At 43.0% G+C, this 27,918-nt stretch overlaps 1 protein-coding gene across 1 annotated transcript; it reads left to right on the top strand.

Annotated features, from left to right (window-relative positions):
- Positions 1 to 1,042: 1,042 nt before the first annotated feature.
- On the top strand, positions 1,043 to 26,242 carry LOC103801705 (transcription factor RFX4-like; the record flags this gene model as incomplete). Its single annotated transcript, XM_009074166.1, has 5 exons — positions 1,043 to 1,162; positions 2,160 to 2,321; positions 12,557 to 12,719; positions 14,920 to 15,058; positions 25,819 to 26,242. Coding segments are annotated over 5 exons (857 nt in total), but the record flags the coding sequence as incomplete, so codon positions are not given.
- Positions 26,243 to 27,918: the final 1,676 nt, after the last annotated feature.

Below are 27,918 nucleotides of genomic sequence, written 5' to 3'. Positions count from 1 at the left end.
GCAGGCGAGAGTGATCAGGGATTGGAATGGGCTGCCCGGGGAGGTGGTGGATTCACCGTTCCTGGAGGTTTTCAAAATGAGACTGGATATGGCACTTAGTTAAGGCTTTTCTAGTAAACATGGTAGGGTTGGACTTAATGATCTGGGTGGTCTTTTCCAACCTGGTTGATTCTATGATTTGTGGCAGATAGCAATCCATATAATCTCCTTTTGCTATTAATTTTCAAAGTGGCTTTTGACTCTATACCTCACATATCCTTTTGCCAAACTCTTCCCCTAAGTCCTTTAGCCCTTAAGTTTCTCACATTCCTGTCATGGCAGTTAAGAGAGAGTATCAAGGGCATTTCCAGAGTTCAGCACAGAAACAGGCCAAGTGTTATGGTGCTGATATGATTCAAAATGTTCATTAGGAAAATGCAGTGTAGTAGAAGTATAACAAAGCAAAGTTTTGGCACAAATCTTCTCCTTTAAGGCATCTACAATTGCTGCTACAGTCTCAGTTTGGCAGTTAGTGGACGTCTCATCTGGGCCAGGTAATGCACCAGGGAGATACCATCAGGAGATACGGAAAGTTGTTTCTACCTTCATATTGATTAGTGTCTCATTCCTTTGTCCAACGGCACTGGTAGTTCAGAAAATTCATACCAGGATATGTTGCTAAAGAAGCCAATGTGGGATCCTGCTTCTGACAGAATTATATCTGGTCCTTTAGATGAAAGGAAACAAACCCCATGTAGGCTAACTGTCAAAACTGAAATTCAGTGCTAATGTAGGAGAAGAAAAATCTACCAAGTTCCAGCTCTCAGCTCTCCTTCTTGCACCCTAAACCACAGCTGGTCATAGAAGCCTGTTTGAATCCAGGAATGAATGGAGTTTGCTACTCCCCAGTTTTACTTTGATCTCTCTTACCCTGATGTTTCAGTGGCAGTTGTACATGGAGCCAGTCCTACTCAGTACTGTTGGTGTTGAGTACCATAATCATTAGTTTAATTAGTGTATTGAGACAGTCAATGGCTTTTTTGTTTATTCACTTTATTACCAGGGTCTTTTCACCTTATTCACTTGATGTTTGATGACTACGTATTGTACCTGCTAGAATCACTCCATTGTCAGGAGAAAGCTAATGAGCTCATGAGGGCAATGAAAGGAGAAGGAAGCACAGGTAAGTATGAGTAAAAGATTCAACATTTGCTGTTTTATTCCACTGGTTTCTCTTTTAGGATGTTTTTCTATCCTTATCTAACCAAGTGAGGCTTATCTAGGAGCAAAGTGGTTTTCAACTCTATCATGATGTGAAGTAAATATTTTGGGAGGTGTCCCTGGTTAATACATTCTGAAAGAGACCTGCCTGCTTTGTGATGTCACTCTGGATGTCTGGAACACCATTCCTAAGCACCCACTTGGTGTTTCAGTAAGAAATTTTTGAACCTTAGTTAATCTGTTTAAGCCACCATCACATTTCAGTGGACCCAGTGCTAATAAATCCACTGGTATGAGTGGATTTGTACCAGTCTAAATAAGAGAAAGAGATAGCAGAAGTGAGAAGAGAGAAACCCCAAAGCTATTGTTTCTGGTACACTTATGTTCTGAGTGCCTGTACAGAAGGAAATTCTGAATCCTGCTTCACTCTACACTGCCTTGCCAGAACAGGAGCAAGCAGAGATTACCTTTAGCCTTTCTACTCTGGGCAGCCCCTTGTAATGAGTGGTCCTCAGTGATCTTTCCTCCTTGCATCTCCCATTTTGGCAAGTTAAGCCTCTCTGTCACCTTTGGAAAGTTTCATTTTCCATTTCAGCTGTGGCTCAATTTGTCACACTGTAGTTTTATGAAAATATGAATATTTCAGTGGTTAGGGTAATGTCTTCTATGCGTTAAAAAGCTTGAATTTAATTTGTTTTGACAAACAAGCCGCTTATCCTTGCATATTTTCCACATACCTTTAGCAGCTATGCAACAGGAAAAACAGCACTTTCCTTTCAGAGGTCTTATGAAGGTACTCTGAAGGTTGTAATGCTGAATGTTATAGATTTACTTCAGTGAAAGATTTGTGATTCCTGCCATGCATTTCTTGAAATACACTCTGCAGAACTTCACTGCTTGCACTGATTTCTCAATGTTTCTTGGGTCTAGCTATGTCTGATGATTTCTCTCTCCTGCAGCAGAAATAAGAGAAGAAATCATTCTGAGTGAAGCAGCTCCTCCAACTCCCTCCCCAGCACCATTCTCCCCAGCTAAATCTGCCACCTCAGTGGAAGTGCCCTCTGCTCCATCACCCACCAGCAACCAGTCCCCAGAATATGGTGGCATAACAGCTACTACAGGTAGGTAGGCTTATGGATCTGTTTGGAGCTGGCTTTTACACTTGGTCACCTGAAACTGAGCCTGAGAACGGAATGTGTTGGCTTACAAGCGATGAGAAGCCTCCCAAATATGCAATCTTTTCTCACTGTATGCAAATGTGATGTGCAGTCTATCAGGAAAAAGTTCTGATGTTTGGATGTTTTGTACATCTTGAAGGAAATGTGCCACATATTTTAGGTTCAGTGAGGTTTTCAAGATTGCTAGTGGGTAAAGTGGGAATTGGGTATCTTTCTAACACCCAAATATGTTTAAATAGCTGTGCAAGTTTCATTTGGGAATGCTTTACATATTGCTGATAACTTTAATCTGTCAGTGTTAGAGTCTAGGAATTACATTTCTGAAGCCTAATTTCAGTTTTATACATTTTTATGGCAACTGTAGAGGTTTCTGTATTCTGGTGGGCCCACATATTTTAAAAAGGCTTGACAGGCTTGAGAGGTGGCCAGTGCAAACCTCATGAAGTTTAACAAAATGAAGTGCAAGGTCATACATCTGGGCCATGGCAACCCCAGACACAGCTACAGGTTGGGTGGGGAAGTCATTGAAACCAGCAGTGAGGAGAAAGACTTGGGAGTGACAGTGGATGAGAAGCTCCACATGAGCTGCAGTGTGAGCTCAGCCCAGAAAGCCAATGGAATCCTGGGCTGCATCCAAAGGAGTGTGGGCAGCAGGTCAAAAGAGGTGATGCTTTCTCTCTGCTCTGCTCTTGTGAGACCCACCTGGAATACTGCACACAGTTTTGGTGTCCTCAATGTAAGAAGGACATGGAACTGTTGGAGCAAGTCCAGAGGAGGAAAAGGTTTTTTCCTGTGAGGGTGGTGAGACACTGGCACAGGTTGCCCAGGGAAGTAGTGGATGCCCCAACCCTGGCAGTGTTCAGCTCCAGGCTGGATGAGGCCTTGAGCAACCTGGTAGGAGGGGAGGTGTCCCTGCCCAGGGGAGGGGATTGGGACTAGATGATCTGTAAGGTCCATTCCAACCCCTAAATTCTATGATTCTGTGATTCTATAAGGGTGAGCTTCAACTTGTAGGTAGGTTTGACAGCAAATCAAATACAACTAGTTTATTTGGGCAACCATCCTCTGTTCTCTGATGTAAAACTCATCACCTTTTGGATGTGGACAGGGCACTGCCCAGGGGAGGGGATTGGGACTAGATGATCTGTAAGGTCCATTCCAACCCCTAAATTCTATGATTCTGTGATTCTATAAGGGTGAGCTTCAACTTGTAGGTAGGTTTGACAGCAAATCAAATACAACTAGTTTATTTGGGCAACCATCCTCTGTTCTCTGATGTAAAACTCATCACCTTTTGGATGTGGACAGGGCAGTCTGTCTGTCTGACCAAGAGACAGTGTTTTCTTAACTCATGGAAAGAAAGGCAGAAGTGGAAGTGACTTTCAGAAGGCATTTCAGACAGTGAAATTCTAACTTTCCTGCTTGTCAGTGAAAAGGGTGTATAGTCATAATGTGGAAACTATCACTTTTGTGATGTACTAGAAGAGTTGCAAAATATTCTTGTATGTCATAAAGTGATGATTTACCACACTAGAGAATTTGGCAGTGGCTAAAGAACTAATAAATCTTCCTGGAAAATGTTTTTCAGGTTTTCAAAGGCACCACAGGGAAGCACAATGCATAGTTGTGGTGGAAAGAGATTTGAAAATATTTGCCCCTACATCACAACTTAAGGTTTTCTCACTGTTGGAGATAATACAATATTAAGGAGGGGAAATAGGACAGTTAGACAAGAGACCCGTGATCACTAGACATGGCAGGTGAGCGCCCAGCTTTAGATCAGGCAGTGGTGGAGGTGGTATGTATCTCTGGCTCTGGTTGAAACATTGATTTTGCAGGTCCCTTGATCTATAGGCATCGTGGCCCAGTGGGATCACTGTCATGTTGGAACCAGAACTTAGTATTATGCAGGGCTGCACCCAGAAGTGAAAGGCTGAAAAGAAGGGAACTGTGAGTTCTTCAGGGACATTGACAGGAATGGAGGTTTGAGGGCCTTGTGTTTAGGCTGCAGAGACCTCAGCTCTGTGTGACTATCGTAACAGTTAGCCCAAAGCTTACTCCATATTCCTCTAACAGATTATTTCTCAGCTAGCTAAAATTCCACCTTCAGCTTATGTGGCTTAGGCACAGATCTAGGCAGGCCTGGGAACTATGTAGATCTTAGCTATCCCTCCTGAATTCCACCAGTAATGCAAGCGAATGGACTCACAGAAACATTACAAATGCAATTGCTTTCTGTTTTTATCTAGTTCATTATTTTATTACAGTCTGGTTTATTCTCCCCTCTAATTTTTTTATAGAATCAAGACTGTTTTTGGGATCATCTAGTTCCAAACCCCCTGCCTTGGGCAGGGGCACCATTCACCAGCCCAGGTTGCTGAGAGCCCCATTCAGACTGGCCTTGAACACTTCCAGTGTTGGGGCATCCACAACTTCTCTGGGCAACCTGTTCCAGTGTCTCACTATCCTCACAGGGAAGAATTTTTTCCTACTATCTAATGAAACCTACTCTCTTTCAGTCTGAAGCCATTCCCCCTTGTCCTGTCGCTACATGTCCTTGTAAAAAGTCCCTCTCGGTCTTTCTTGTAGCCTCCCTTCAGGTACTGGAAAGCTGCAATTAGGTCACCTCAAAGCCTTTTCTTTTCCAGGCTGAACAATCCCAATTCTTTCAGCCTTTCCTCATAGCAGAGCTGCTCCATCCCTCTAATCAACTTGGTCACTCTCATCTGGACTCAGTCCAATAGGTCAATGTCCTTCCTGTGCTGGGAACCCCAGGGCTGAATGCAGAACTCCAGGGGGGTCTCATCAGAGTGGACTAGAAGGGCAGAATCTCCTCCCTCTTCCTCCTGGCCACACTGCTTTGGATGCAGCCCAGGATATGGTTGGCTTTCTGGGCTGCATATTGCTGGCTCGTGTGCAGTTTTTCATTCAGTAGAAATCTCCAAGTCCTTCTTGGCAGGGCTGCTCTTCATCCCTTCATCCCCCAGCCTGTACTGATATCAGGGGTTGCCCTGACCCAGGTGCAGCACCTCACATTTGTTCTTATTATATACCTCATGAGATTCTCACGGGCCCACTCCTTGAGCTTGTCCAGGTCCCTCTGGATGGCACCCTGTCCTTCAGGGTGCACCACTCTGTATGGTGTTGTCTGCAAACTTGCTGAGGGTGCACTCGAACCCTCTGTCTGTGTCATTAACGAAGATATGAAATAACACTGGTCCCAGTACAGACCCCAGAGGGTCACCACTTGTTTCTGATATCCATCAGGACTCTTTGAGACATTGGCCACTACCCTCTGGATATGAGTGTCCAACCACTTTCTTATCCATCTAAGAGTTCACTCATCAAATCCATCTCTCTCCAATTTAGAGAGAAGGATGTTGTGGGGGACCATGTCAAAGCCTTTACAGAAGTCCAGATGTAAGACATCTGTAGCCCTTCCTGTTTCCACTGATGTAGTCACTCCATCATAGAATGCCACTAGATTGGTCAGGCAGGACATAGCCTTGCGGAAGCTGATCGCCTCCCTGCCTTAGCAAAGCTTTTAGGAGGATCTGTTCCATGATCTTCCCAGGCAAAAAGTGAAGGCTGACAGGTCAGTAGTTCCCAGGGTCCTCCTTTCTACCCTCTTCAAAGATGGGTACAGTATTTACCTTTTCCACCTGGGACTCCACCTGACTGCCATGACTTTTCAAATATCATGGAGAGTGGCTTGGCAACTACATCAGCCAATTCCCTTAGGACTCTGAGATGCATCTCACTGGGTCTTAGGCACACTGAGGTTCCTCAGGTGGTCTTGAGCCTGATCTTTACTTACAAATGTAAGTATGTCCTGGTAAGGCTAAAGTCTGCTAGTGTGAAGTCTCAAGACAGAAACAGGATAGTTTGGGGACTAGCAGAACTTACTCCCACAGTATGGGCAGATTTGATGTAGTTGTTCCCATAGCAGAACTTCTTAGGCAAGAAAGTTATTTCTGATTATTTTAGTTCTTCTGTTTTTTCCTCCCAGCTTTTAATTTCTAGATTGTTTTAAAAGATTTTGTTTCGTTGACTTGCGTTCCACCCTTACACTCTAGGGCAGTCTCACTTTTGTGAGTGTGAAAATCATTTTTGCCTAGCAAAAGCCAAACTTGTCTATGCAAGCAGTGCTCTCATTGAGATTAAATGGGTATGTAGCTATTTCTTTGGGCAATTAGTAATAACTCTGTTTCCCATGTTCACCATGCAGATGGACTGATCACCTTCTTGGTTTGCTAACTATTGCACTATGGAATGCAGTATTCATTCACATAAAGCAACACAAAGTAGCAACTGTGTGTCAGACATAGGAAACTGCTATAGTTTACAATAGGAGTGCTGAAGATGTGTTACTTATACTCAGACTATTTCATATATAGATCTGTGGCATTAACACACAGAATATTTTGGAACAGGAACCTCTGTTCTGGAGAGATGTATTCCTAGTACCCTCATTGATTTTCTTCTGTGTTGTTTATGAGGTAAATGTAAAACTCTGGAAAAGCTTTGCAGATCTTGAAAACCAGTTCCATTGGTTACCTCTGCCTCTCAGTTCCCTAATTTAAGGCACCATTAATTCTTTCTTGCTTGTGGTACTAGCAGTAAAAGTTAACTATTAAACTTGGATTTTAACCTTTTTGCCTCCAGTCAGTGGTCAGTACAAAACTAGCAAATTAAACTGTGGAATGACATGATACCGAGCAAAAGAAAGGTAAATCCTGTGTATCACGTTCTGTGGTATAACATCTGGCATGGCTCAGATAACTTTTTATTTAGAACTTTTTGTCAGGTTACTAGACATTTAAAAGGCTAATTAGTCTCCATCCTTTCTAAACCACAAAGGCCAGATTAATGATTGTTCAAACTGCAACAATATTGTCATAAAAGTGATAGCTATATGGCTGTTCTCTCTTAGAGCTCCTCTTAAAGCTTTGATTACTCATTTTCCAATGCAATCGCTTTTAGACAGCACAAAATGAACTCTGAAGCGTAAGTAGTTCCTAATATGTCAGTAAACTACTCAGTTTACTGTTCAATTTCAAAACATTTATGCATGACGTAAGTCCTCAGGTCAGCAGTGTTCATGTAAGGTCACTGTTCTTCTCAGTCTAGACTAAGTATTAAAGTTCTGGAAGGTCACTGTTCTTCTCAGTCTAGACTGAGAATGCTTGCACAGAACTACCACCTTTCATATTTGTGTGTATGAGTAGAACAAATTTCTGGGGTTTTCCCCCTAAAGCTTCAGCTCCTGGACTGATATGAGCATTTGAGAACATCAGCTCTTGTTCAACAATCAGAGTTTAATTCTCAGAGCTGCAGGGTGTTGTAAAAAGTTCCAGTTCCAACTTCAAATGGAAGGGATTGTACTTTTCTGAAGCTCATAGGTAAGGTAATTTGTTCATTGTGTGGGGACAGAATGGGGGTCTGACTCTGGATTTCTGACTGCTTGAGGCTGACAGTACTGCTTTCTATCAGCCGTAATACACAGTGCTGTGAGTGTCTCACTTGTACCTTGGGGGTCATTTACTCCAGCATAAAGCAGGTATAAAATGCAGCATCACACAGCAGCCTTTGGGCTTTTTCTGCACTGATGGCACTGGGAACAACAGGGCTGTTGTTGGACTAATAGCAGTTCCATTTATATTAGGCTCCCCTACACATCAGATGGACTGTTGGTTAGTATCCCCAAAATCACTATTTTTTGGTTTTATTCACAAGAGAACAGAAGAAGGAGTGATAATAAATGAACTTCTCTATTTTAATCAAACTCTGCATGTTCAGAACACAAAGCAGAGCAAATTGTTGCTCAATCACTATTGTTTTTGCTTATTTCAAAAAGCAGTTCAGTTGGGTTCAGTCATATCTAAAAGAGGCTTCATCTCCTGGAGTTCAGTTCTGCAACCAGCTGAGGAAATTAATCATAAAGGACAGGAACAAAAACAGGTATTAAAAAGCTAACAATGAAAACCTTCCAGACTTACCTCATTCCTCCTTTTCCACCCACCACAACATTGGCAGTATCCTGGTTGACCAGATATATACTTACACAAAGCCTTCCTCTCTATATTTGTGACGAGGTCACTGGAAATAATGGCATTCCTTCCACAAAGGCAAAGAGAAGTGAGGCAGCTCTAGATTACCCAGAACACTCTGAAAAAAGATATTTTAACTGCTTTCTGTCATTCTGTAAATCCAGAGTAAAACCCAAGGTATTTTTGTTTCTAAACCATAAACTGCAAACCAAAGTGATTTTCCTTAGAGCAGCTGTGTGAGGGTGTGCTGGTTTGGGCTGAAGTGGAGTTAACTTTCTTCCCAGTGGCTAGCATGGGGCTGTGTTAAGGATTTGTGCAGAACACAGAGTTGATAATGTAGAGATGTTTTTGCTGTTGCTGAGCAGAGCTCACACAGAGCCAAGGCCTTTGCTGCTTCCCGTACTGCCACACTGGCAAGGATTTGAGGGTACATGCGAGTTTGGGAGGAGACACAGCTGGGACAGGTGACCCAAATTGATCAAAGGGATATTCCATACCATAGGACATCATGCTCAGTATATAAAGTGGGGGGAAGAAGGAGGAAGGGGGGACATCTGGAGTGATGGCATTTGTCTTCCCAAGGAACCATTCCATGTGATGGGCCCTGCTCTCCTGGAGATGCTGGACACCTCCTGCCCATGGAAAGCAGTGAATTAATTCCTTGTTTTGCTTTGCTTGTGTGTGTGGCTTTTGCTTTCCCTATTAAACTGTCTGTATCTCAACCCATGAGTTTTTCTAGCTTTTACCCTTCTGATTCTCTCCCCCATCCTGTTGGTGGGGGACTGTGTGAGCAGCTGCGTGGTTCTTGGTTGTTAGTTGGGGTTAAATCATGACAGAGGGACTATGCTGTTGTACCTGAGACAATTCTGGATTAGGAGAATTAAACCAAGATATTCCCAACTCTTCCAGTGCAAGACCTACTTTCTGTATTTCCTTCTATGATATCTGGACAAGCACAAAGCAAGTTCCACTCTAAATATTTATTTGAAGTTGAACTGAGGTGGCTGCCAGTTAGACCTGACTGCCAGGAATGACATCTCTCATCCAAAGAGTTTGATTTCCCACAGGGATCACAGGAAACAACTTGCTGTCCTGGACTGACTCATTTTTCCTCAAACTGTGATCAGTTCCCTACTATTTCTCACAGAAAGGAAAGGAGACTGTCACAATGTCCGGGATGAGTCAAATCACCATGTTAGATCATAGAATCAACCAGGTTGGGAAAGACCTCCAAGATCATCAAGTCCAATCCTACCGTGGTTACTAGAACATGGCACTAAGTGCCACATCCAGTCTCATCTTGAAAACCTCCAGGAATGATGAATCCACCACCCCTCCGGGCAGCCCATTCCAATGCCTGATCACTCTCTCTGTAAGAAAATCTCTTCCTAATATCTAACCTAAACCTGCTCTGGCAGAGTTTGAGTCTGTGCCCTCTTGTCCTCCTGCTGGTTGCTTGGGAGAAGAGACCAGCCCCCAATTTAGTCCCTGTGGTTACTGCTTCCTGTTAGAGCTAGGAAGGCCATGAGATAATTGGATCAATTGCCAATTTTTTTCCTTGGAAAAGATAAAATAGGGTCAAAGTAAAACTTTAGGTTTATGATGGCATGAAAAGTATTGGGGAAAAAAACCCCAAACAATAATGTTACCTAGAAATAAGTGTTTGGGATTTTTTCAATGACTTTGTTTAAAAACAGGCCTAAATTCAAAAGACAAAAAAACAAAGAGAAAAGAAAGAAGGACAACAAAGTTTCAAATTTTCTTTTGGAAGATAACACTAGGAAAATATGCTGACCTTTTGAGACTGAAATGTTTCATAAGAATATTCTGCAGACAAGTTGTTGATATTTTCAAAATAGCTTTTCTCTTGTTTTCAAATGAAGTTATTTGGTGACTGCATTAGCAGTTTTGGCCCCTTCCATATAAATTCTATTTTTTAGCCAAGGCAGGCTTCCTTAAAAATAGTGCTCAATTCAAGGGGCCATGACTGCTTACATCCACAGCAACACTGCTGGGCCAGCTGCTTCTCAGTCTTGGGGATCTCAGTGCTCCTCTGCAATGGGAGAACATGAAAGACTGAAAATTCAAGAGTCAGTGGTAGAAAATGCAGCCACGTGAAACCAAACCTATCACAAATACCCTTAGCAGCACTGAGGAGAAAGGTTTGGGCATGACAGTTGGTGAGAAACTCACCATAAGCTGCAGTGTGAGCTTACAGCCTGGAAAGCCAATCAAACCGTGGACTGAATCCAAAGGAGTGTGGGCAGCAGGTCAAAAGAGGTGATTCTCCCCCTCTACTCTGCTCTGGTGAGACCCACCTGGAATACTGCCCACAGTGCTGGTGTCCTCAACATAAAGAAGAACATGGAACTGTTGGAGCAAGTCCAGAGGAGGCCACAAAGTTGCTAAGAGGACTGGAGCATCTGCCCTATGAGGACAGGCTGAGGGAGTTGGGGCTGTTCAGCCTGGAGAAGAGAAGACTGCGTGAAGACATCAGAGCACCTTTCAGGATCTGAAGGGGCTCCAGGGAAGATACAGAGGGATTCTTAGGAGCTGCAGTGACAGGACAAGGGGCAATGGGTACAAATTGAAAGAGGGGAAATTCAGGTTAGGTATTGGAAAGAAGTTTTCCCTGTGAGGGTGGTGAGACACTGGCACAGGTTGCCCAGGGAGGCTGTGGCTGCCCCAGCCCTGGCAGTGTTCAAAGCCAGGTTGGATGAAGCCTTGAGCAACTTGCTCTGGTGGGAGGTGTCCCTGCCCCTGGCAGGGGAGGTTGGGACTAGATCATCTGTAAGGCTCATTTCAACCCCTAAAATTCTATGATTGGCCATAACACATCCAAGGATGTCTATTATAAGGGCACTAAATCACACCCTTGATGAAGTGTTGCAAGCTTGACTTAACCTTGTTACCCACTGAGGCCCAGAATTAAGTATTTCCCATGTAAAACACTTATTTGCCTGATTTTGCCGAATAAAATCCCCCACACCTGAAGCAAATTATGTACATCTGAGAGAGGCTTTTCATTCCCCAAAGCCATAGAGTGGACGCAGACCTGGTAGTACAATCACTTTCCCCTCTGAATTAGGCCCTTTCATACTATAGGAAGTCTTAGAATCCATACTGAAAAAAACCCAACCCAGTCACCTCCTGCAATTCCTTTTAGCTAGTGAAAAAGTCAAGTGACCAGAGACCCCCAAACTAGTGCTTGCACTGGGTTAAATTCAGTGTTCTCGTCCTCATTTGCAGGGTAATCTCAGCCAGTATGATCATGACCTCCAGCAAGAGCGATGTTATACTGGAACAATGGATCTGTCAGCCTCCTGAGTGAAAGGGGTGTGTGCAAATGACAGAGTTTTCTCAGCAGCTGGCTCATGAAACTGGAGTTCCTGCCTGGAAGGGATCAGGATGATTAAAAAACTCAGCACCTTCCCAGCAAAATGGAAAACTCTCTTCTTTGCTTTACTCTTCCCACAAACGCTTTACATGACAACATAAATTACGTCCAGCCCCTGCTGCTACAAAAAAAAAAGGAACAATATTTGCAGGAAGGAAACAGCTAGGCTGGTTCTGTCGATGTACTTGTTATCATTTGGAGATCTCTGTAGTGTTGCCACTACAAGGGTTGGCACATACTCAGGTAGAACAGGTAACAACAGCAAAAGGATTCAAGATATTTATCTGCCTAACACCCATTTCTTTCTAATCCTCCTTGTTCAGAACATACTTCCTGCCCCAGTCCAGGCCTGAACAGCCTCAGAGCTTAACAGGCCAGCAGCTCTCTCCACGTGAGAGACCTCAGGGTATGGTGCATCACCCTGAGAAATCTTAGCACTGCTCTTCCTCCATTTCTAGTCCTATCCCAGGGTTTTTTTTTAAACCCTGGACTGGAAGTTCACAGTGTGACTTCCCAGCCATGTTTTATACCTCTGGATCTTTGCACACTCCAAGTGATCTATGTATTTTTTTATCTATGCCTCAGATATGACTTCTTTGTTCACTTTGGTTGATGCCCTTTCCATTATCGTTGCCTATTCAGTTGTTTCCCTACTGTTGTCTCAGAACATGACACCTCTACGGATAACAGCCTATGGTAACCATGCTCCTTTAACACTTGTCTGACTGCAGGGGCTATGCAATCCTACACATGGTCACTCACCTACACTGTGACAACAGCTGCTGGGTCACCTGCTGAAAATTCTCAACAGCTGCCCTGCATGAGAACTCCACATGTACCTTCATCATCCGTCACACACCGGATACCTGTTTATCCCCACAGAGAAGAACATGGGTAAGTCACTTCCCAGGACTTTTGGTGGGTTTTGGATGAACTTATGCTTGGGGTTTGCTTTTTTTGAAATACAGTTGAAACTGATTCTTGATGTAGTAAGTCTGTATTGCCAAGATGTTGGTATCATAATTCTTTGGCTGTTGTTGCTGTTGTATAAATATATTATGTCTTAGTTTTATAATCTCATTTAGTTCCATTTAAAACCACAGTAGGCTTGGAGGATATTTTCTTCAAGCGACAGCTTCAGTAGATTTCTTCTCTGATTCCTGTTTTCCTGTGTCATGTTTAATCTCAAAGGTTAGATGTGCCTAAAGAACAACCCTACTATACCATGTTTTAGGAGAGGGGATCCTTCTCCTCTGGTCAGCACTGCTGAGACCACATCTGGGTCCAGTTCTGTGCTCCCCAGTACAAGCCAGCCATAGGCATAGCGGAGCAGTTTCAGAAAAGGACAATTTAGATGGCTATGGTGCTGGACAACCTGTCATACAAAGAGAGGCTGAGAGAGCTGAGATCATTTAGTATCAGGCAGAGAAAACTCATGAAGAGTCTTACCCATGTGTATAAACACTTCCTGGGGGATGTAAAGAAGATAGAGAAAGATTCTTCTCAGTGCTATTTGGAATCATAGAATCAACTGGCTTGGAAAAGACCTCCAAGATCATCAAGTCTAAGCCTACCACTCATGGCACCAAGTGCCACATCTTGAGAACCTCCAGGGCTGGTGACTCCACCACCTCCCTGGGCAGCACATTCCAATGTCTGATCACTCTCTGCCTAAAAAATCTCTTCCTAATACCCAACCTAACCCTCCCCTGGCACAGCTTGAGTCTGTGCCCCCTTGTCCTCCTGCTGGTTGCCTGGGAGAAGAGACCAACCCCCACCTGACTCCAACCTCCTGTCAGGGAGTTGTAGAGGGTGAGAAGGTCTCCCCTGAGCCTCCTCTTCTCCAGGCTGAACAACCCCAGCTCCCTCAGGCTCTCCTCATAGCACTTGTACTCGAGTCCCTTCACCAGCCTCATTGCTTTTCTCTGGACCTGCTCCTGCACTTCAATATCCCTCCTGAACAGAGGATCACAGTATTCAAGGTGTGGCCTCATCAGTGCTGAGTCCAGGGGCAGAATCACTCCCCTGGTCCTGTTGACCACACTGTTCCTGACCCAGGCCAGGATGCCATTGGCCTTCTTGGCCACCTGAGCACACTGCTGGCTCCTGTTCAGCTTTCTGTCTACCCAAACTCCCAGATTATCTCCTAATACGGAGATAAGACACATCCATCCAGCAACACAACTGTTTGCTGGAGGCAGAAATTGAGCAGCAGAGAGGTTCAGGAACTAACAGGATGCAAGAACTGGCACAGCCCTCAGTAGGGCAGTGTACATAGAATATATGTGTGTATATACGTGAGAATTCATTGTTCCTAAAGGAATCTCTTGCCTCTGGTGTTTAACTGATTATGGTGATTTGAGGAAACATCTAGGCAGATCAACTTTTCTGGAAGGCAACAAAGAGCAAATGTTCACATGGTTACATAGAGATAGGGAAATTGCAGCAAGTGTTTTTGCACCTTCTGCTAGTGACTGGTCCAAACGATGATGACAACAAACATTGACCCTGAAGTCTCCTATAGCTATGGAAACTGCTCCCTCCTTTGCCCCTGGCTGTCCCTAGGCAGGAAGCTGGAAATTAAAAAAGAAAGTAGACAGGTTCTCCAGCCCCACATCCCACTCTCTTCTGGAGCTGGCTGTGTTAAAGCTGTACCAGCTGCAAACTAATATATCTCTCTCCTTCCCACAAGAGGAACATGTGCCTGCAGTGCACAGAGATAGCTGAACTCCTTAGTGCAGTTAAGTCAAATCTTACCATACTTCCTCAGCCTGGATAGCACTTTTCTAGAAGCATGGCATGAAAATAGTAATAAAAGAAAAAGGCACTTTTTCCTTAGAAAGTGCACAACTGAGTCTGCAGTTTCAAATCAGTCACAGAAACAGGCTGAGTCTCTCGGTTGTTGTGCTGGACACACAGGTTCACTACACAGCATCTGCTTCCCATCTGAGCTGGGAAATACCTTCTTTAAAACCAGTTAAAATATCATTCTTCTGTTCTAAAAAGTTCAACTGTATGTTTCATAAAAGTTCTGGAATTATTAGTGGGAATACAACCATTGTACATACTAAAAGTGTTTTTTAATGTGTTTTAGATACACAGGGAGTTACAACTATGGAAGCTATAGCAACCAGCATCCCCATCCAATACAGAGTCAGTATCCATCCTTACCACATGATACTGCTATTTCTGGACCACTTCACTATTCAGCTTACCACAGAAGCTCTTCACAGGTAAGTTGGATTTATTATTTGATGATAGTGTTAGGACATTTAAATTTATATCGGTAAATTTATCAGCTGTCTGAGTCAATCATCTGTCATCAGTCTGGTCATTGATGGCTCCTAAATTTGTTCTTGTCTAATATCACCTAGATATATTTTCATTTTGGTGGAGACCAGAAGTAGCTTTAGACTGTGGCTTTAAAGCGCTAACTCTCAAATCCAGCAGTCTGGATCACAGAAAGTGTTTCTGGTTTAAGGAATAGCTGAAACAAAAATGAACCTAACTAGTTGTATGATTCTTAGGTGTTAGAAACACGAAGAGATTCTAGCAAGAGATAAAAGTGTTTCCATAGAGCAGAAAAAAGATGCAGAGGCCACAGTGAATCTTTAGAGAATATCTATGTTTAGGAACTTGCCAAAATTGTGAGCTCTGCAAACAGTTTGAATAAATTCAGGACACCACTGCGGACGTTCTGTTTAATTTCTATAGTGCTGAGAACTTATGTCAGTAAGTCTTTAACCTCGCAGAACTGAGCCAGTAGGCAACAGCACAGACTAAGTGTGAAGACAAGAGCTGGGAATAGTTTAATAGTGCCGCTGCAGAAGGCTTTAGTACCTCGTGCAGCTGGTGATTCCCCTGTCTAGGTAGCTGTTCTCTGGGCTCTCTGCTGGAAGATTTAAAAAAAGTGAACGGCTACAGGGAGGAGGTGATGGCTCTGGTATTTCACCCAGGTGGGACTTCTTACATTTCATCTACTGGAAATTCATACAAGTATATTAGGGGGACCATGCTTAACTGTCTTCACTGGACTGGAACAGTTTCATCAGATGCAAAGGTGAATTTGGTAGTGCTTTGGACTAGAGCACAGGAGCCCTACATCTCATCCTGATCTATGGCATCAGTCTGCCATGTGATCTCAGAGGAATGACTCTTTTATGCTTCATTTTCCCCAGCTGTAAGATAAGAATAATGGTATTGATCTCCTTAAAGCTTTTTGAGACCTGCTGGGAAGAATGTCCTATACAAACCAAATGTGCTTATTTGGACCAGCTCAACACTGGCTTAGGGAATGAACAAGCTGCAACTTCTCACCTATTTGTGTAGCCCCTGGTCCATGGGACTTCAAGAAGTCGCTGGAGTTGTTTGAGGGTATTTACAGCTGCTGTATCCTCAATAGGAACAGTGAGTGAACTTTAAAGTACAGTGCCCTGGGATAGGTTTGTATTCCTTCATTTTTCAGTGCAGGCCTTGCCCTGTTAGCTCAAGAAACATGTAAAGGAAATCAGGATCAACCCATTTTTGGTTTACTCATGACTTGGTTAATATGCTGTATGAAAACAGTAACATACATTGAAATCATGCAAGTATTTTTTATACTGTATAGGCTGTTCATACAAGTGCAGATGTCATAGAATCATAGAATCAACTGGGTTGGAGAAGACCTCCAAGATCATCAAGTCCAACCCTACTGTTGTTACTGGACCATGGCCCTAAGTGCCACATCTAGTTTCATCCTGAAAACCTCCAGGAATGGTGAATCCACCACCTCCCTGGGCAGCCCATTCCAATGCCTGATCACTCTCCCTGAAAAATCTCTTCCTAATATCTAACCTAAACCTCCCCTGGCAGACCTTGAGTCTGTGCCCTCTTGTCCTCCTGCTGGTTGCCTGGGAGAAGAGACCAACCCCCACCTGACTCCAACCTCCTGTCAGGGAGTTGTAGAGGGTGAGAAGGTCTCCCCTGAGCCTCCTCTTCTCCAGGCTGAACAACCCCAGCTCCCTCAGCCTCTCCTCATAGCACTTGTGCTCGAGTCCCTTCACCAGCCTCGTTGCTCTTCTTTGGACCTGCTCCTGCACCTCAATATCCCTTCTGAACAGAGGGGCCCAGAACTGTCAGATCATTTTTATCTCTCTTGCTATTCCTCGAAGTGTCCTGAACACATATGAAGAACAGCTATGCTGTATTGATCAGACTTGAGAGGAAAATTATTTCAGTTTGTATTTAGCATGTTTTTGCTCATGCTGCTTATAAACTGAGATGGAATGTCACAGCAGGACACAGCTAACAAAACCATCAATGTGAGTGTTCTGCATTGAGAGGAGCTACAAACTGAGATCTTGCTTTCAAAAATTTCAGAAGTCTTTAATATACTGATATTAAAGATTATAGGTATTAAAGGTCTTTTATAGATAGTCTTTGATATATAGGGATAGAACTTGCTGGCAGTATTTTAAAACCAGTTTAGCTTCTGTAAAATGCCTGCCCTGATAATATGCCCTTTCTTAGCTACTTTTAACCAAAATAAAGATTCATAAGATGTTCCTAATACAATGTTAGGAAGCTACTCTATTTCTAGTGGTCTTTCTGAGGAGAACATGGTGCAAAGAATTGTAGTAGGACTCATGATGTTGCAAAATGAAGATACCGGAAGCCAAATATACTATGAATATATCAACAGCTGCCAGTGCACTGAAACTGGAGGAGATGCAATGTGTATAGCTGTGGTAGTGTAATCAGTTGAGAAGAGGAGGCATTGACAACTGTTCAAAGGAACTCTTTGTTATAATCTACATTCAGGCCAAATATAGAACTCTGGCTCAACTTCAGTGGCTGTTCTATCATGATTTTTAGGGTAGTGTCTAGGGATTAACTCCTAAGGAAAAAGCATATATGTGTGGGGTAATTTCTTCTCTACAAACATGGGTTCAGGGAGAGACCTTGTCCTGCACAGTGTGCTGAGCCAAAACTGGTGACATGTACTTGAGGTGAAGTTCAGGCTGCAGATATAAAACACTATTTTGGTCTTGAAGAACACCATGTCCAACCTCTTTCACTGGAAGACAGTAACATATTCCAGGTTTTATTTTGAGGTTTTTGGTTTGTCATTGGAATCTTTAGAATGAGGCTGTGCTGAGGAGGAAGTCACACAGCTGTAGGTAGTCTACAGCTCTCAAAAAGTGCACGTGGGGGTCTCGCAATATAGACTGACCAATTCCCACTGATGACTAAGACTTTTTGAAGTCTGTTCAAACCTTATTTTCTTTCATCAGCATCTGTGACTAGTTCTCGGAACAGTTCCTTCCCTGTCATTCCAGGCCTGATTGCTTATTTCTTGACTTGGTTTACTGTCCAGGACCCTGGTACCCAAATTGAAAATGATTTACAGATTGATTTGTTCCTACTTAATTTTTTAAGCCATAGTGCAGAAGTGCATAACATACTTTGATGCTACGCCATCTTCACATAAAAGGGGACTGCTTAATGTGTGTATATAAACACATTTGTACTGACACTATATTTCATCAGTTCTCTGCAGGTTTAGGTACCAGATGCCAGGGTAGAAAATAGACAGCTCTGTCCAAAAGCCTCTGAGTGGTCTTACCAACCTATATTGAGTTTAGCAGAGGTACCCCCTTCAAAGGTAACCCATTCACAATGTCACCGCCTGATCCACCTCCACGATGTAGGTTTGACTGGTTTCTAGTTACAGCTCTTCTCTGCAAGGTTCACCCTTGGGCGAGGTCTTAATCCTCTTTCATGCTACCCATAAATATTTCATAGAATCATAGAATCAATCAGGTTGGAAAAGACTTGTAGAACATCAAGTCCAACCCTACTGTGATTACTAGACCATGGCACTAAGTGCCACATCTAGTCTCATCTTGAAAATCGCCAGGGATGGTGAATCCACCACCTCCCTGGGCAGCCCATTCCAATGCCTGATCACTCTCTCCTTAAAAAAAGTCTCTTCCTAATATCCAGCCTAAACTTCCCCTGGCAGAGCTTGAGTCTGTGCCCTCTTGTCCTCCTGCTGGTTGCCTGGGAGAAAGGACCAACTCCCAACCTCCTTTCAGGGAGTTGTAGAGGGTAAGAAGATCTCCCCTGAGCCTCCTCTTCTCCAGACTATCTTTCTTCCTTTTCCTTAAACAAAGTAATTCATGGGGCAGCAACTTTTCTTTGCAAATTTCAAGGATAACACTTTCAGTAGGAAGAATAATTAGAGAAATCAGCAGCAGTATGCATTTCAATAAATCTGGTAACACATAAAGATGCACATCCTATGAATGTGCATCATTGTACACACACGATGAAAAGCAGCAGATAGGATATATATGTGCAAGAACTCTTAACGTGTATCTGTAGTGAATCATAGTGTAGGTCCTTTTAACCAGGGCTGATCTCTAACACTGACCAGGAACGAATGTGTGGAAATAAAGTAGGGTAAATAGAAAGTAGTCCTTTCACCAGCATGGCTTTACTGTCTTTGGCAAGTGCTGACCTAGGGACGACTTCCTGAGGAGGAAGCAGCAGCTGGACTGATGTGGTTTGTAACAGACTTCTCTCCACTACCCTCTCCTTGAGCTTTTCTTATACATACAGACTTTGGGATGAGTTGCATAATACTTCTATTCTCTTGTTAATTTTAGGTCTGTTATCTCATAATTGCATTGGGTGCCCTAGGGGTTTTTGGGGCGATGAGGAATAGGGACTATTCATTCACTATTTATCTACTCTCACCATTCAAGACATTATAGATCTGTGGCATTCCTCTCACCTCCTTCCTACCTTCTCTTTTCCAGACTTAAGAGTTATTATCTGTTTAGGTTCTATTGTGACAGTCATAGAATCAGAGAATTTTAGGGGTTGGTATGGACCATACAGATCATCTAGTCCCAACCCCCTGCCATCGGCAGGGACACCTCCCACCACTACAGCAAGTTGCTCAAGGCTTCATCCAACCTGGCTTTGAACACTGCCAGGGTTGGGGCACCCACAGCCTCCCTAGGCAACCTGTGCCAGTGTCTCACCACCCTCAGAGGAAAAATCTTTTTCCCAATATCTAAGCTAAATTGGCCCTCTTTCAATTTGTACCCATTGCCCCTTGTCCTGTCACTGCAGCTCCTAACAAAGAGTCCCTCTGCATCTTCCCTGGAGCCCCTTCAGATCCTGGAAGGTGCTCTGATGTCTCCACGCAGTCTTCTCTTGTCCAGGCTGAACAGCCCCAACTCCCTCAGCCTGTCCTCATAGGGGAGATGCTCCAGTCTTCTTAACAATTTTGTGGTCTCCTCTGGACTTGCTCCAACAGTTCCATGTCCTTCATATGTTGAGGCACCAGAACTATGGGCAGTGTTCCAGGTGGGGTCACCAGAGCAGAGTAGAGGGGGAGAATCACCTCCTTCAGCCTGGTGGCCACCCTCCTTTGGATGAAGCCCAGGATTTGATTGGCTTTCTGAGCTGATTATAGATACCCTATCAACAGGAGTTACCTAAGGACTGCATGTGCACTGCTGGGCAGGCAGAGTCTGGGGAGTGTGCATACATCCTGTGCTCTCGGTTGTGCTGACAGGGAACCTGCTGAAGCCGGAGCTCCCCTCCAGCCTTTCTGGTCAAATCTGATCTCAGAGTAGGCAGGAGGGACCCAGTCAAGAAGCTTCCAGAGCAGCCACCTAGATGTGGGAATCACTCCTAGACCTGCACTAAACATAGCCTCATTTTGCCTCCTCACTTCAAAATGGAACCACCACCTCCAAATGGTCTGTGTCAGGTGTGAGTATTTAACAGAGTCATAGAATTAGAATAGCAGTATTTCCCTTTCTGTTTCTTGAGGCACAGTTCCTACCTTAGAGACAAGCATTTTTGTTTGTTTGCTGCTTTTAATCTGCATTTATGAAGATCATTGTTTACCTCCATGGTCTGGACTGAACAAATCAGCCTGGAAAATGCTACAGTAGTACAGTGTGCTGTTATGCAGTAGATTGGGTCTGCACCTCTCAGGGGCACACAGCACAGTATTTGGGCCACAGGTAAAGGAAATTTAAGCAGTGTTTGTACTCTGACTCTCCTAACCTGCTCTGAGGGGCTGCAGTGGTCTCACATAACTTCCCAGGAGTGCAACACAACTTGGTTTCTCTATAAAATGTTGCATGCCACAATTCTACTCAACCATGTTTCACTTTCCTTCACATGCCTCTGCAGCAAGATTTACGTTGGAAGACAACAGCAACTGGTTTTGGTTACAGTATGTGAGCCAAAGAAATCCTCTGTGCAGAGCCTGTTCTGTGCCCATTCATGTTCTGGCCCATCTCCTTCACCAAAAGAAGAACCCAAAAAAACAAAGAGGAGGAAAAGTTCTTAACCCTTCAACACATGCACATTGTAAACTCATTACTATAGCAGTGCAGTAAGAATAATATACCGTTCCAAATAACCACTCTGTCATCAAACAGCTGGTAATGACAGAAAGACAAAAGTACTGTCCACATCCCACCCATGCAACAAGAGTCATTGTTCCCAACTGCTTGGGCTTTATAAGGGATTTGAGATTGTTAGCATGTAATTGAAGTAATTATGGACTGAATGCAACAGGAAACAGATGTCTGAACCTCTTTTTAAATAATTACAAATAACATTTCCTGAGGCTTCAAATGCCACTCCCAAAAGTACCAAAATCACTCAGATGGACTTGAAAATTTCACCCAGCTTATTGAACAGATTCAATAAGGTTCAATGTGTGGAGAAAAGGGTCAAATTAAGGGTCATGAAGATGCAATCAACCAATAGTTTTCTGTCATTTTATGAGATTTTATGCTGATTTTTATGAAGTTAACTTATAACCAGCTCTTCACAATTGCTGTAACTTCTAGTACAAGTTACTTTCGAGTCCTAAAGTAGCTGTTAATGTACAAGATTAATTTACAGCATTCAGCAGAAATGTGAGCTAAGGCAATGTAAAGTCAGAGTCACATTCATAAGGAAAATATTTTGCTGTTTGGACAGAGGCATGTTTCACCTCCATGCATAACTGGTCAGTGGGCTGAGGGTAAAGATAAAGAGATTATTCTCCATCCACACACTGCAAAAATTCAGCCTTCACTTAATGGAAGGACATATTTAACACTGTATTTTCTAAAATAATACTAAAAGAAATTGAATTAATTTTACCTTTTTTTTTTTTTTTGGGGGGGGGGCAAGGCCTTAACAATAATCTGCTCAAAGTCTCCCAAACTTAAAAGGCTTCTTGTCTAGGTCGAACAGCAGCAGTAGCAGCAAGTGTGAGTTAACCCAGAAAATGGTAATTTCCTGTCAAGAGCCCTCCAACAAATGTCGCTTTTATATCTGGCAATGCTCACTAGGCCCCAGTGTTTTGAGTTCAGCATGCTTAAGCACTCTTCATCGAACCGGATGCAGAGTGTGAAAGGTGATTCAGGCAGCATGGGCCAGCATCCGCCCAGATGGCTATGCTTTGGACACTCCAACAAGGCTGAATAGATGCTTCATTGGGTGACTTAACAGTCAGGCAGGGGCCAATGAATACTTAAAAAATATTGTCTTTCAATAGTCTCTTCACTGTCAGAAAAAGAAGTCACTGACTCATTTGCGATTAGCTGACCTACCCTTACGAAACTTTCCATCTTGCAGTCAGTCATGACAGAATTTATTGTAAAATGCTAGATATTTAGAGTCCATGTTATTTTCAAGCGATTATTCCTTTTACATTCATGACACATTGATAAACACAGCTGCATTGGGTGTACTTGATGGAAAGGAAAAACAGCACACTGCATCCTGTCCCCTCTTGCACAGGCACTACCCTTCATTCCCAGCAAGCCTTAGCATGGCCTTTTGGCTGCTGATAAGAGGAGGAATAGCTTTCTTTTGCAGTGCAGCCTGAAGTTCATTCTGTCAACCAAGACTTCATTCCCCTAGTGGCACAAGATTTGTGCTTCCGAACTACCAAAGAGGCTTCATGTGGCTTCCCCATGCAATGCCGGGTACCGCAAGGAGATCCGCCACAATAGTCCCAGAGCTCACTTTCTTTCTACTGCTCATAGATGAATGTTTTTTCTTTCTACTGCTCACAGATGAACGTTTTTTCTTCCTACTGCTCATAGATGAATGCTTTTGCAGTCTACAAATTATCAATAGCAAATTATCCTGGCTGAAGCCAGGGCTTTCTCTTGGCATTTGTAAGGGGCATGAAAGCAAGTAAATCACAACCTGTTTCACAGCCTCAAAGGAAAATTGCACTGAGTTGGGGTGGTAAAGGCTTCTGGTATGGTTAAAACCACAGTAGATCAATTATTTCACTGCAAAGAAGACAAGAGATCTTCATTGATGCATTATGGCAAAAGACTAGGTTAATCTTTTTGGACATGTGTTCTTTAGTACAAGAATCTACAGTAACTTCAAGTATAGACCAATGGGTCATAAAGGCAAAGACCAGGATAGTTGGTAACCTAGTAAAATGCTACTGAAGACAAAGAAAAGAGTTTTTAGCTTGACCTACATCTTACATCTTCACAGGTAACATGTAGAAAACATGTTAAAAATATTGTGTGATGTGTTTTTGTCCCAGTCATCATTCCTGGTCCTGACACCTACCATCTCAAAGCATTTTGTACACAGTCGTTAGTGGTATGCTCCAGATCAGCTAGGAAAAGCATCTTATGGATTTGACAACTATGCAAAAGGGACTTTTCTTCAACTTGAGCCAAGCTAACTGATAGATTATATCATGCAGCAGGAGGAAGAGAAGAGCCATCCCCTGAGGACTGCTCATCTTCTGTCTTAAATATTTATCTTGAGGTCTGGTAAACCCTTACAGTGGCTGTAGACAGAGCATAGATGACTCACTCATTTTTTTAGATGCCTGACTTTTAATAATTAAAATTAGGTGAGAGGAATTCTACTCTGAAGTTATAGTGACTCACAAATCAACTTGTCTCCTCTGTATTCATTATGGCAAGAGCTTTGTTCATGCAAAAGCAGGTGGCAGGCACTAGCACTAAAGTGACTTCTGTGTATTGCCAGTGCAGACCAGAAAAGCAGACTTAGACTGCTTACTTGCAGGTTGGTTGTCTTCTGACAAAGTGCCCTGTCCTTAATTAATGAGTTAAAGATGTAAACCATGATTCTAAACTCAAATCACCTCAGTTAAAACTTCAAAGCTTGAGTTTCACTGTTCCTGGTCACTGGAAGCTTTCATCTTCAGCAAAAGCTTTTGGAAAGCCAACAAGTCTGAAAACTTGTTTTTTCTGCAAAGGAATATAAGGCTTTCTGTGCTCAGTGTATACACTCTGCTGAACTTTTCTGCTGAAAAACTGCAGTACCGGCAGTGAAGTGTTGGCATTTCAGCATGGTGCTGCCGTTCAACAGCCTGTTCCAGCAGCTGACTGCACAGGTACCTCCTGTCTCTGTGGCAATGAGAGACTGCTAAATAACTCATTATACAGCTCTGATGTCTTCCCTCTCGTCTGCCAACTGGCCTGTCTTCCCAGGACATGGAGGAATGTGCTAAATAACTAACTACAGTACAGAGAATCATAGAATCAGCCAGGTTGGAAGCGACCTCAAAGATCATAGAGTCCAACCAGTATGTTGGTTAAAAAGAGTCTTTGTTTTCTCCTCTCTAATTAGGAGTGGTGAGCTTGTGGCTTTGAGCTGCCTGAGGCTTGTGAACTGTTTGGACACATTCGCCAAGGCAGGACTGCCTTGCTGGCTGTGGTCTGGAGAGAGACAGCACTAACTCTTCATGGAGACATTTTTGAAATTGCCTTCGGTTTATGCAACAGTTGCTTATGCAACTGATTAACCCTGGGCCCATCCTGCAGTGGAGCAATGTAATGAGATCCTTCGGGAATCACTGCCACCTCCCTCCCAGGAACATGTATGGCAGCTCTTCCCTCCATGAGCTTCCAAAATACGGGGCAGGAGGTTTACAGTGCTCAGCCACATAAAGTTTTGGCACGCAGCTTGCAAGGTTTCTAAGCATCAGAAGATGCTTAGAATGGTGACAGCACTCTAGTCAAAGAAAAACAACCCAAGAGAAAGAAATTTTAAATTATGACACATTATTTTTCACAAAAGGTATGAAGATGTAAAATGTAGAAGCTCTGAAGATACAGGGCTGGTCAAGGGGAACAGGGATCCTAACCACCTCTGTGATTCAGATACATAATAGGGGGACAAACAGGGAGAGCCATTTCTTAGACACAACACACAGATGTTCCTGCAGGACAGGCAATAAGATGAACACGTGTTAAGCAAGCACAATGTCCTTTCTGTTGCTGGCAGCCTGTGGCTTTAGAGGGCAAAAGCTGCTCTCTGTTTTCCTGCCTATCCTGTCCTCAGCACATCTCCTTATTGGAAGGCATTTGTCAAACTTCTTTGATTTCTAGTTTCCGACCATCACTACGAACAGCTGGGGAATAGAGAGATTCTGCTTCTGCCTGCTTCTTTTCATAAGTTCTCCAAGTGGCTGCTCACTCTGAGGTTTTCTGCTGTTTCATGCTGGTTTTCTGCAGAAACTGGCAGGATGGCTTGTGAACACTTAAAAGAGGAGTCACCATCTCAGCAGCAAAGATTCTTTTGTTCTTCTCCCTCAAAACTCAGTCCAGTGACTAAGAGTTAGGAAATTCGTAAAGTAATTAGTTAGTAAAGAGCAAGTTTTCAAGTAAAAGTTGCAGAAAAGATTCAATTAATTCAATTTATTTTTCTGCTCCCAGCTAAAACTGCCAGTACCTAGCTCTAAATTAATTCAACATTTAAAAGCAGTGACTGTTTGCAAGAGTTGCCCTGAAACTTTGGTTTACTGCAGACACTAGTATACCTGATATTCCACCTTCAGTATGATACCTTGTTGCTGAAGAGCTGATTTTGGCTTTGTGAAACACAGAATTGTGTCACCACCAGCCTTTATTTCAAAAGTATGTGGCAGATTGTTCTTTAATTGGTTTCTCTTTGTTTCATTGGGGTTTGTTTCTTGCAGTATCCTTTCAATGGCCCAACGTCAAGAATGGAGCCCTGCCTGATGAGCAGCACTCCCAGGCTGCATCCCACACCAGTGACTCCTCGCTGGCCAGAGGTCCCAGCTGCAAACTCCTGCTACACCAGCTCATCCATGCACTCCACAAGATATGGAAATTCTAGTGACATGTACACGCCCTTGACGACACGCAGGAATTCCGAATATGAGCACATGCAACACTTTCCAGGCTTTGCCTACATCAATGGGGAAGCCACCACAGGCTGGGCTAAATGAAAGGGACTGGGATCAGCTAAGCCCACATACTTAAAAGAGTTATAAAAACTTCTTGTTATGTGGGACTTTTCATGGACATTCTCCAAGAGAGGTGAAGATGGAAAAGATCCTGGGCAGGTAAATGTAGTTCATGATGTGGGCAAGACTGCAGATTGGTGTGACTGAATGTTCCTGTAGCCAAGAAAGACTTTTGTGCTGTTCTAGACCACCTTTTGGGCCAATCTGTGCCTTTTTAAAAAAAAATTCTGGTATGAGGGCCAATCCTGTGTGCTGTCAGTTTGAGTGAACCATTTTTGACCCCTCTCTTATTGACAAATGTTAATCAGTCTGACAAAAAAATGTACTGGAACAGAACCTATTTATAATTTGAATTAAAGCCAGGGAATTCACCCTCAGCAAAACTTATCTGTCATCTGTTCTTCTTTTAAGGTCTTCATACATTCCTTAAAAACCATTCTGCTAAGTCATCACTTGCTCGTACCAATTCCTCTCTCTGGCTCCTTAAAACAACGTAGGTTTCAGTTTACACTTAACTTTGTATATTGATGCACCTTTCTGTTAATCCAGTAAGTTTGATCTTTGCAAAAGAGAAGAGACATGTAGCATTGAATTATACACTGCCTTAAGTTGACTATTGTTCTTATTATATATGTATTTGTGTTAAATTTGCACAATCTGGAAAAAATCTAACTTCTCTGGTCAGTAATGACAAGGTAAGAAGGGACTTGGGGACTGGGAAGATTTTGGATTCAGAGCCACATATGTTAAATATGATGCTATGAAGCAATTATATAAAGAAAATTACAATTCAAACATGATTATTTGCTTCATTACCTATTGACAGGTATGAAACTTCTCTCAACTCCTTCACGTGGTGATAATTCTATATACGTCTGCAAAAGCAACTTCAAAGCTGTGCCTTTGAACTTATTCTGTACTGTGTATGTGTGGAAAAATGTATTGTATTTTGGGGAGAATTTTTCTTAGACATTTCCTGTCAGATTTGTAGCTATTTGTGAGTTTTTGTTAGTTTTTATTAACATAGCTTTTTCTTCTGTATTATAAAACACACCAAGCAATTATGGTGGACCTATTACCCTATGGGTAAGAAATAAATAAATGGAAATATGACAACAGGCATTTTAGTAATTGTTTTGTAAATAAAATCTTTGATAGCACCCAGTGTGATGATAACCATGTTTATGCCTAAAGTGGACATAAGTGTTATTTGTACAGTTGTGCAAGATATATGAGAGATTTTCACACCCAAATAAAGTTCATGAAATTAAATAAATGCCACTTATATTGACTTAAATACAGAAACTTCTACCAGCTGCAAACCTTCAAAAAATCTTCAATGTCATCATATTATGTTTTTATCCAACAAAGGACTTGAGAACAGATACAACTCAAGGCAGATGAGTGGTCCTGTGCCTGTACTTGCAGCTACAGACTGCTCAAGGCCATGACTGGATGGATCATAGAATCAGAGAATTTTAGGGGTTGGAATGCATCTTAGAGATCATCAGTCCCAACTCCCTGCCCTGGGCAGGGACACCTCCCACCAGAGCAGGTTGCTCAAGGCTTCATCCAACCTGGCTTTGAACACTGCCAGGGTTGGGGCACCCACAGCCTCCCTGGGCAACCTGTGCCAGTGTCTCACCATCCTCATAGGGAAAACTTCTGCCTAAGACCTAATCTAAATTTCCCCTCTTTCAATTTGTACCAGTTGTCCCTTGTCCTGTCACTTCAGCTCCTAACAAAGAGTCCCTCTGCATCTTCCCTGGAGCCCCTTCAGATCCTGGAAAGTGAGCTCTCCACGCAATC

This window comes from Acanthisitta chloris, unplaced genomic scaffold (assembly GCF_000695815.1).
Source record: "Acanthisitta chloris isolate BGI_N310 unplaced genomic scaffold, ASM69581v1 scaffold4380, whole genome shotgun sequence".
Classification (NCBI taxonomy): domain Eukaryota; kingdom Metazoa; phylum Chordata; class Aves; order Passeriformes; family Acanthisittidae; genus Acanthisitta; species Acanthisitta chloris.
Note: the sequence above shows the minus strand (reverse complement) of the source record. Positions and strands in the feature narration are given on the sequence as shown.